This window comes from Alosa sapidissima, chromosome 4 (genome assembly GCF_018492685.1).
Source record: "Alosa sapidissima isolate fAloSap1 chromosome 4, fAloSap1.pri, whole genome shotgun sequence".
NCBI lineage: Eukaryota > Metazoa > Chordata > Actinopteri > Clupeiformes > Clupeidae > Alosa > Alosa sapidissima.
In genome coordinates this window covers 17179466-17189465 of record NC_055960.1, presented here as the reverse complement: position 1 = coordinate 17189465, position 10000 = coordinate 17179466, and the positions used below count along the sequence as shown (strand labels likewise).

The window sequence follows — 10000 nt, the reverse complement described above, 5'->3', positions numbered from 1 at the left end:
GATCTTGGGGATCTTGGCGGGGTCGATGGTCCTGCTGTTTTTGCTCATGGGCACAGTGCTCCAGCTCTCCTCTCTCTGGGAGCGCTCCTCTCGCTGGGGACGCACCTCTCTCTGGTCTGAGGACACACACACGCACGCACACACACACACACACACACACACACACACACACACATTTGAGCTCACTGTTCTGGTGACATGTAGTCTATGGCCACACACTTTAGCAGATCATATTAGGCATGCTGACCCAGTGTACCGCTACCATTTCACCCCCACAAATAATCCTTTTCAGCACAGTAAAAACCTGCATGAACCTTCACTAGAGCCCAACCCGTCGAGCATCACCCATCAGGGTCTTTGCGGACACAGTAGTAATTAGTTTGGACACTTTCCAGCCAGCAAGAAAATCCATTCATCTGTGCGAGGGAATCACTGGCTCCCTCCCTCCCTCCCCTGTAGTGGACTATTGATCATCAATACAGCTGCGCTTCATTATCTTTGATAGGCGTGAAGCGTGAACAGAGTCCTGCACAAACCTGAGTCACCAAACCAGCAGCTAGAGATTACATCACACACAGAGCTCTCCTACTGGAAGACGTAGAGGCTGGTATCACACAGCTCACAACTTAGATTTAAGCAATAAGCCCCGAGAGGCCGTAGGTTACACTGACTCTACAACAGCTAAGGGGCGTTGTAGCTGTTGTAGAATCAGTGTAACCTACGGACTCGAGTGGCTTATTGCTTTTCTAAAACTGTTACTATAAATACCTGGCAAAGTTTCATAAAGTAAAGGCACAGCAACTAGAAATATAACAAGTTATTCCTAGATAATCATTCTTCCGCCAAGAAATATATTTCCCCTATCTGAATGGTTGCCAAGCAACGTCGAGACGCAGCTACTTTAACTTTTGTATCAAGTTATGGTAGCTCAGTAATATAGAACGAAATGCGGTCAAGGTACATGTTTATGCTGCATTTTACAACGGCATCGGACGCGATTCAGCCAATCACAATCAAGGACAGGAAGTATCAATTTTAGAAAGCCGGGGAACACACGAATGGAGGAAATGCAGCTCTCTACTACATGCCATGAATGACTTTGGCTCCACAAGTCTGTTTAATGAAGGTGAAGGCCAGCGTTCAGCAGACACTTTGATCCAAAGCGACCAGATATTTGAAACGGTCGGGTATCAAACCAGGGATCTGCATCTAAGCCATGACAGTAACTGCTAGTAACACCAGACCCAAGAAGTGCAAAGGTTCCTAAAACCCCTCCCGCGCAGCCACATAATTGGTGCTCAGTTTGCCTTTCAGGAGCCTTGAACTGCACTTCAAAGACCTGGCCAAAATAAAAACCAGTTTGGTGTAACATTTGAAATCCCTCTCACATCCTGTTTCAAACGCTTTCATTCTTTCATTCTGTGTAAGATTTTGTCCCACAATTTTCACATTGTGTGTGTGTGTGTGAGCTTATTAGAGGACCTTGTGGTGGCCAGTCACCACCCCCTCCCAAACCCAGGGATGTGCTGTGCTTGCTTTGTGGATGGCGAGAAGCGACTCTGCCTCTTTCCAAATTTCCAGGGCTTGTGGCTCGGGTAAATCATCCGCTCTTCAGCTGTGCTGACTTTTCTAATACACTTAATACCCCTTTCCAAACCCATATCCATTCGTGTGATGTTTCTGGAGCCCATGCACAGCACTTCATTTCATAATGACTGTCAGAGGGGGTCAATATTGAAGCCACTGCACTCAGCAGTGCACACAGAGAGAGAGAGAGAGAGAGAGAGAGAGAGAGAGAGAGAGAGAGAGAGAGAAAGAAACAGAAAGGGAAAGAGAGAAGGAAAGGGAGAGTGAGTGAGAGAGAGAGGGAAACAGAAAGGGAAAGAGAGGAGAGGGAGAGAATGAATGAGAGAGGGAGGGAGAGAGAGAGAGAAAGAGAGAGAAAGAGAAAAGGAAAGAGAGAGAGAGAGAGAGAGAGAGAGAAAGAGAAAAGGAAAGGGAGAGCGAGTGAGAGAGAGGGAAACAGAAAGGGAGAGGAGAGGAAGAATGAATGAGAGAGAGGGAAAGAGAGAGAGAGAGAGTAAATCACACAGAGAGATAGCTAGAGTGACTGACGGAGAGGAGGAGAGCAGGACAGGGAGAGAGAGAGCGAAACAGAAAGAGACGGCTAGATAGAGGTGCGGTGACTCTTGTGTGCTCTGCCTCCCTAAGCCCCTAAGAGGATTTGCCCGTGGTGCTGTGTGGTGCTGCGTGGTGTGGTGTTGAATGGTGCTGTGCGGTTTTGAGTGGTGCTGTGTGGTGCGGTATTGAGTGGTATTATGTGGTGCTGTGTGGTGCTGTGTGGTGTACGTCAACGCTCTCTGTTGGGTTTTGCCCACGTTCGGGGTGTACTACACAGTTTATGATGTGTATGCGTTGAAGCGAGTCAACAACCAGTCACTGCTGTTAGCTGGCAGTGGAGGGTAGTTAGCTTGCTAACTTGTTGATGTTAAATAGTTGGCTCACACATTTCAGACGTGTTTTGGGGTTACAATAAGAGCTTTTTTAAGAATGTACATTTTCTTGCTAAGTTTTACAAAATCCAAGCATTATATCCAAATACGGCTGTCTCGGACCATATACCGAACTCTGTGTGTTGTTTTTGAAAAGATGTTGAAAGACGCTTTTGCGCATTTGCACACAACCACAATTTGATTGGCTGGCATATACATTGCTCCGTGCTGGTGCAGTTGAGTAGTGCAGTACATTCTGACAGAGGTGAAGGGAGCAAAGCGACATCACATACCACAACCACAGTACGCTTGGGCAACGGATGACGTAAGCCCATGTAAAGTGAATGAGAAGCGTCTCTGTCAGCGCATTCAGTGCCAGCGTGTGAGAGCACCGTTACTGGCCGGCTGCTGCTGCCCCTACTGACCTGGCCTCCTCTTGCTGTCCTTGTTGAGGAGCTGCTGGTGCACCTTGCGCTGCTCCTCCTGCTCCTCGATCTTGGCCTCCTTGTGGATCTGCTCGATGGTCTTGGGGCCCTGGTCGGCCCGCCGCGACACCCAGTTGTGCTGTGACCCCACACACAAGGTCAGTCAACACAAGGTCAGAAAACGCAGCAAAGCAAAACCTGATCACGGGCATACGTCATGTCAGCTCTAACATTATGTGTGTGTACATGTATGTGTGTGTGTGTGTGTGTGTGTGTGTGTGTGTGTGTGTGTGTGTGTGTGTGTGTGTGTGTGTGTGTGTGTGCCTGCTGGGAGTTAACCAACACTAGCAACATGGCTTTAATATCCATAGTGTGCACATATAAAAACATAATGGAAAAGCACATTTCTGGACTGTACAGTGAGTTGATGTTTATAATGGAATCTGCTAAATGAATAAATGTATATTACGTTACATTACATTTGGCTGACCCATTTTTAGCCAAAGCGACTAACAACATGGTAAACAGTTTAAGCTTTTAATGTATGTATGTATGTATGTTACACAGGACGTGCTCCTTAGGTGGGCCTGTACTGTAAAGCCAGAAATGAAATAGAGGAAGCCACCAGTTCAGCCTCATTACATTCACTCCAAGGTGAGGACAAAGAGGTCAACCCACCAGCCGGAGGTCAATGATGTCCTGCAGCATGAAGCGTATCCGTGACGACGTCTTTCTCTCCTTCACAATCTTCTCCATCTGGTTGAAGTACTGGTCCATGCGAGGCTGGAGAAGAGGAATGGAAAAAAAAAAAGAAAAAATGAAAATTCCCCCCCTTCTTTCCATCCCAAATCCAAAGGCTCCTTCACTCTCCCCATTCTTCCCCTTCAGGAAGCAGAGGACTAAACAGAGGACTAATTCCAGAATCTTTGGCTGTTATTTGCGTGCTGCAGACGATGCTCAAGTGCTTGTTTTCATCCCCTAAGTGCAGTACGTCTTCCCTCACTCACTCCAGTTTTGACTCTCTGTCTTTGGATGTGGAGGCAGAGTTGCAATGATTAATGTGAGCTGCCAGCACGAAGTCTCATTGAAGAACATTAACATAAAACATTTATGAGCGTAATAAAGGGTGACACAAAGGAGAAACAGGAGGAGACAAATGAGGGAACAGGAGGAATAAAACAGATTTAGGATGCTCAGGGACGGTTGCCCGTCTTGGATGAAAACGCTCTCTAAACAAAGTTTTTGCAAGATACATGAAAACCATCTAATGCCACATTGTCTTTCCCAATAGATCATCTGGAGTATTACACATGCAGACACACACACTCTCACACACACACACACCTCTTTCTTCTCTCCCACCACCTCCCCCTCCATCACTCAGAGTTGGGATTTGTTTTTCAGTGAGTGAGTCGGAGTGTGTGTGTGTGTGTGTGTGTGTGTGTGTGTGTGTGTGTGTGTGTGTGTGTGTATGTGTGTGGCTGTGTGGCATGTAATTAATTCGCCCTCTTGTGTTCCTGTGTTCATAACAGCGAGGTGAGTTGCTCAGTCTCTTCTTTCCACCTCTCCTCCGCACCCACACACCTCAGTACAAGTCTATTTCGGTCCATCCCTCTCCTCTCCACCTCATGCTATATAAACAGCTCTCCCTGGCCCCCCTCTCTCTGCACTCTGCGTCTGCACTGGGTATTGATCACTTCTTCCCTCATTCTCTCCATACTCCATTTCTCTCTGAAAGACTTTTTTCCGTCTCATTGTCTCAGTAAAGGACACACACACACACACACTCACATACACACATACCCACACACAAAACAAAACCACACACTAGCACACACACTACAACACACAAAGAAGAAAACTACACACCAACACACACCCACACGCACCATCCCTACCTTGGCCTTCTCGAAGTCCAGGTCCTTGCCGATGGTGGTGAGCAGGCGGCACAGGCACTCCAGGCTCTCCTCGTCGTGGTTCTTGAGCAGCTTGACCACACAGTCGTGCATGATGGCCTCGGTCAGCATCTTCAGCTTGAAGAGCTCGCCGATGAAGCGGATGTTGCCGATGGAGCGCCGCCGTGCCTTGTCCTTGGCCTCCTCCAGCTCCTCCTGCAGACGCTCACGCTCAGTGGACTGCAGTGGAGGAGCGCAGGAAAGGAGGTGGGGACAGAGAGAGAGAGATAGAGGGAGGGAGAGAGAGAGAGAGAGAGAAACAAGAGGAAGAATAGGGTGGAAAAGGAGAAGATAGGAGGAAAAAGATAGTTGGGTTCAGTGGTTACTCCAACTTCATTCTGCTCATCTCACATTTCACAATCAACTGATGAACTTAGAAACACTAGAGGTGCCTTCAAATTCGCAAACATAGCCCGAATGTTTGCTAACAGTTTTCTGTTTGCCTAGTTTTACATGAATGTTTGCGAACACTCGCAAACAGTTTGAGTACATAGTTCCTTGTGAACATACAGAGAAGCTGGACGAAGAGTTACTGTTGATTTGGAACATTTACACAAAATCCTTCAAAATTAACTGTTCAGAGAAAACATGTTTTTCACGAACGTAGCCACTGAACGTAGCCACTGGCGAATTTGAACGCACCTTACAATCATTCCGTTTAGAAGCTGCACCCGTCAGAAACAGACTAGACACACATTCAATGAAGAGCAGAGAGACGCTTTTCAAACAGCTCTAATATGTTCATGCCGCAGCTGGCGGAACACCAAGTACCGGTACCAACTATAGAGCAGGGTTCCCACTCTAAACCAAATGTTAAATTCCATGACTTTTACCTGACTTTCCCTGACAAACTGAAAAATAATTTCCATGACTTACCGGTACTATATAATGAATGGTACAATATATCTACCAATGATTTCAGAGCATCTGCGTAGCATTCAAGAATCTTTTACTTTTTTAGAGTGGGAGATGAATAAATGGGCATAGAATAAACAAAGTTGGGCTACTCAAGCAAGCAGTACAGCTAATAACTAGATATACACCAATTCTGTGTGGAAATATTTGTATCAATGTATTTTGGAAAGTAAATTTTAAACTGCTACAACAAAATCCCAAAAATGATCAAATTCCCTGACTTTCCATGTCTGGAATAGACTTTCCAAAATTCCATGATATTCCAGAAATTTCATGACCCGTGGGAACCCTGATAGAGGCAGAGATCAGCGACTGTGCTGCAGCCGGAACATGGTGGACTAGGTGGAAATCAGGGGTCAGGTAACACCATCGGCGTGTCTGTTATGGGCAATTTTAGCATACAGATGAGTTGCGTCAAGCTGAGTGGACAGTGAAGAGAGAGCGAAGTTCTACCGATGTGGCTGAGTCCAGCTCCTTCTGCTTGCGCTCGAACACCACGTCGTCCACCTTGTCCCGCTCAAACTCTTTCTGGCAGCGGTTTAGCAGCAGCTTGCGGAAGTTCACTGTGGTGTTGGGCTTGTCAGTCATGGGCACCTTCAGCTGCATGTGCAAGAGAGGGCAAAGAGAAGGTTAGAAAAGTGTTTCTGTGAAGTTGTGTGTCTGTGTGTGTGTGTGTGTGCGTGCGTGTGTGTGTCAGAGTGTGCTTTGTGCTTTGTTTCATTGAACCATTATTTGATGACGTCTGTTATGGGAAAGTTTTAAGATAGCATCTAGACAAAACGCAGCATTACCATGGAAGTGGTTTACAGAGTGAGCTATAAAGAAAGAGGGAGTAGGAGAGAAAAGAGAGAGAGAGAGAGAGATAGAGAGAAAGAGAATTGATAGAGATTGATAGAGAGAGGAGAGAGAAAGACAGAGAGAAAAAACGAGAGAGAAACAGAGTGAAAGATAGAGAAATAGAGAGAGAGATAGATAGAGAGGTAGACTGATAGACAGCGGAACAGAGAAAGACAGGGGGGGAAAACGAGAGAGAGAGAAACAGAGAAAGATAGAGAGAGAGAAAGAGAGAGAGAAAGATGTAGAGATCAACAGAACAAGGCAATCCAAGGACACCCAGCTGGCCGAGTACACAAACGGGAGAGGTCTAGTCACAAAAGCAAACACTTAGCACCGTTGGAGCCGAGCACTGGCCGACATCTGAGAGCCTTTAGGGGCAGCGCCACACAGGCAGGTAGAGGAAAGGAGGGGGGGCCTTTGTGCCACACAGCCATTTAGTTAATGAACGACCAGTGACTGAATGGCCACTGGGCTATTAGGGGCCTCAACGGGGCCTCTGGGAATAACACAGGGGATTTCTTAGGCAATCGGCGACAACGGGATCAGAAGGATGCGAGCAGCGTCCGTTGCCAGACACCATCTCATGTGTGCCATGCTGTTAAGAGACGCCGGTTGACTACACAATACATCTAGCCCTTCAACAGGTACGGCCAGACCCTGTGTGGTTAGAACGTTCTAAAGAAGAATATTTGGGTCCATTGAATTCCATAAGATGGAATTTTAGAATCTGTCATATGTTGATGAAAGTAGTGTGAGAGAATGGTCAAAACACCCTTGCTGAAGGCCAAGCACACTGGAGCTTGTATTTGTTCAGGCACTTAACTAATGGTGGTGTTCTTTACACATCCCTGTGCTAAGTGAGCCATGTGACCTACCGTTGCCAGGCAGCGGCACATGTTGGCGTAGGCCACGGAGAAACTGGGCTCGTCGATTGCCTTCTCGAAGACGAGGTCGATGACGCCTTTGAGGCGCTCCTCCGTGTCGATGGTCAGCTCGCTCACTTGCTTCATCAGCTGGTTGAACATCTGCGGCGTCAACTTGTTTAGGATGCTGCGCACCTTACGGAAGAGCTCCTGAGGGAAATGAGGACACACAGCTTAGTTCTTAGTTCAACTTAGTTCCCCCACGCCATCAGAGAGGGTGAAACTTAGTTCATACGTGAGTAACACGTATGTGTACAAGTCTATGCCATAAAGCTATGCAAAGACCTAAACAGACACATCACCCCACCAAACACACTCACACACACACACACACACACACACACACACACTCACACTCACTGCTTTGGCATCTCACCTGTGTCTTAACGGTGTCGGGGTCGTTGCTGGCAGCGGGCATCTCCCTCTTCATGCCAGGCTTCCAGGCATTCTCCGCCTTCTTCAGCTGGACGTCGTCGTTGACCGAGATGTGGGTGATGATCTTACGGGGCTGTGGCCGCCGTGGGCAGACACCCAGCAACTGGTTGAGGGGGGACAAATGGGGACAAGGAAGACAGCAAGAGCCTTAGTGATCCATTTAGCGGTCACACTCTCTTTCAACCGGCAGCCTGTGTTAGCCCAGCCGTTGCTTTGAGACCTAAATTATGGTCCCAGGACACTCTTCAGGGCTTCTTTTTTTACCTCAGCAAGTTTAGAACTGAACACGCTCACCTCTAATTAGTCCCAACCACAGGAGTATGTGTTTAGTGCTGTGGCACTAGTATAGCAGTATGTGCCTACACACGTCAATATGTGGGCGCATTTCTGAAGGGAAAATGTCAGCATGAGAGTGCACTGGTGGGTGGGCGTGTGTGTGTGGCGTGTGCGTGTGTGTTTGGATGTAAATGCTCTATGGACTCACCGGAGCACCTCTGCCACCCGTGATGGGTCGTCCGAAGTCGGCGAAGGCGGGGGTGAAGTCGGGCCCCCTGGAGATGACCCTGGGGTCTGGCGCTCGGCTGGGCAGCTTGTTCTGGTTTATCTGGGGGGGAGGGAGAATCAGCACAGGGCCCTTGCATCAGCACTGCAATACCACTCATTTCCAGCAGGGGGAGGGGGCGAGCACCAATCCACCACCGGCAGATGAATGGGAACGGCGCAGAGAGCTCTCCACCCCTCCCCCCCTCCGCTCCGCTCCTCTCTGCTCTCCATACTACCCCTGAGCCACACCGATGATCCCAGAGCTGAGAGGAAGTCCACCCTCTTTCTCTCAGGCTCTCAGGCTCAATCAGTCAATCAACAATCTGTATCAACACCAGATTGGGCAAAGCCAACCCCATCAATCTTGACGACCACACCCGGAAGGAAAAGGGCATGTGAGACATAACGAAGATTCAGGCAGACAGAAACAGACAAATAAAGTGTGACGTGGGGGAGAGAGAGAGAGAGAGAGAGAGAGAGAGAGAGAGAGAGAGGAGAGAGAGAGAGAGAGAGAGAGAGAGAGAGAAAGAGAGAGAGAGAGAGAGAGAGAGAAAGAGAGAGAGAGAGAAAGAGAGAGAGATTGAGAGAGAGAATGTTAGAGGGAGAAAGAGTGAGAAAGAGAGAGAGCGAGAGAGAGTGAAAACGAGAGAAAGACTGTAAGCGTGAAAGAGGGAGAGAGAGAGAGAGAGAGAGAGTGAAACAGAGCGAAGAGAGGTTGATGGAGTGAGACAAGTATATTGGGGGGAGAGAGGGCCTGAGTGAGAGAGTCAGTGTGACAGGAGAGAGAGAGAGGGAGAGAGAGAGAGAGAGAGAGAGAGAGGGGGGGGGGGGGAGGAGCAGAGCAGGCCCACCCACACCTCTGGTAGAGTCCAACTCAGCTCAGGAGCCTTGGCCACATGTGCTCTGAGAAAAGTCAAGCTAGGAACCTGCAAGGGAGCACACACACCAAAAGCCCACCGCCACCCCCATTCCCTTAACACACACCGCACGCAGCCTGGCCGTTTGTTTCAAGCTCTTCGTTTGAGGGGTGAATTATCCCCCTCTGCCAACTCTGACATAACACCACTGCAATTTTAATGAAAACAGGACCTTTATGTGTTGGGAGAGAGGGAGAGAGTGGAAGAACTAGACAGAGAGAGAGAGAGAGAGAGAGAGAGAGAGAGAGAGAGAGAGAGAGAAAGGGGGGCGAGTAGAGTAGAGTAGAGATGTGGATGTTTAGCTGGATAAGACATGGACAAGCCGAACAGTCTTCTAATCATTTAACAATCTTATCAGGGCGGCTCTTTACAACTGCTCTCCTGGCTGGAACCAGAGCGGGGAGCTAGCTTTAGAGGAGAGGAGAACAACTGACGCTGTGTTTCCCTGAATGGCTTTGACCAAGGAAATCAGTGTGTGTGTGTGTGTGTGTGTGTGTATGTGTGTGTGTGTGTGAGTGTGTGAGTGTGTGTGTGAAGGTTTTAACATGCTGCTCATCT

At 48.2% G+C, this 10000-nt stretch overlaps 1 protein-coding gene across 1 annotated transcript in view; it reads right to left on the bottom strand.

Moving 5' to 3' along the window:
* eif4g3a (eukaryotic translation initiation factor 4 gamma, 3a) overlaps positions 1-10000 on the bottom strand; it is a 73895-nt gene that overhangs the window by 13697 nt on the left and 50198 nt on the right. Inside the window, exons 11-19 of the mRNA XM_042089195.1 lie at positions 9377-9451; positions 8467-8586; positions 7924-8085; positions 7500-7697; positions 6241-6387; positions 4816-5052; positions 3596-3700; positions 2918-3056; positions 1-116 (exon numbers count right to left, since the gene is read on the bottom strand). The exon at positions 1-116 is cut by the window's left edge and continues 6 nt beyond it. Of these exons, the coding sequence (XP_041945129.1) occupies positions 1-116; positions 2918-3056; positions 3596-3700; positions 4816-5052; positions 6241-6387; positions 7500-7697; positions 7924-8085; positions 8467-8586; positions 9377-9451 (1299 nt within the window). The remainder of the gene's footprint in view (positions 117-2917; positions 3057-3595; positions 3701-4815; positions 5053-6240; positions 6388-7499; positions 7698-7923; positions 8086-8466; positions 8587-9376; positions 9452-10000) is intronic.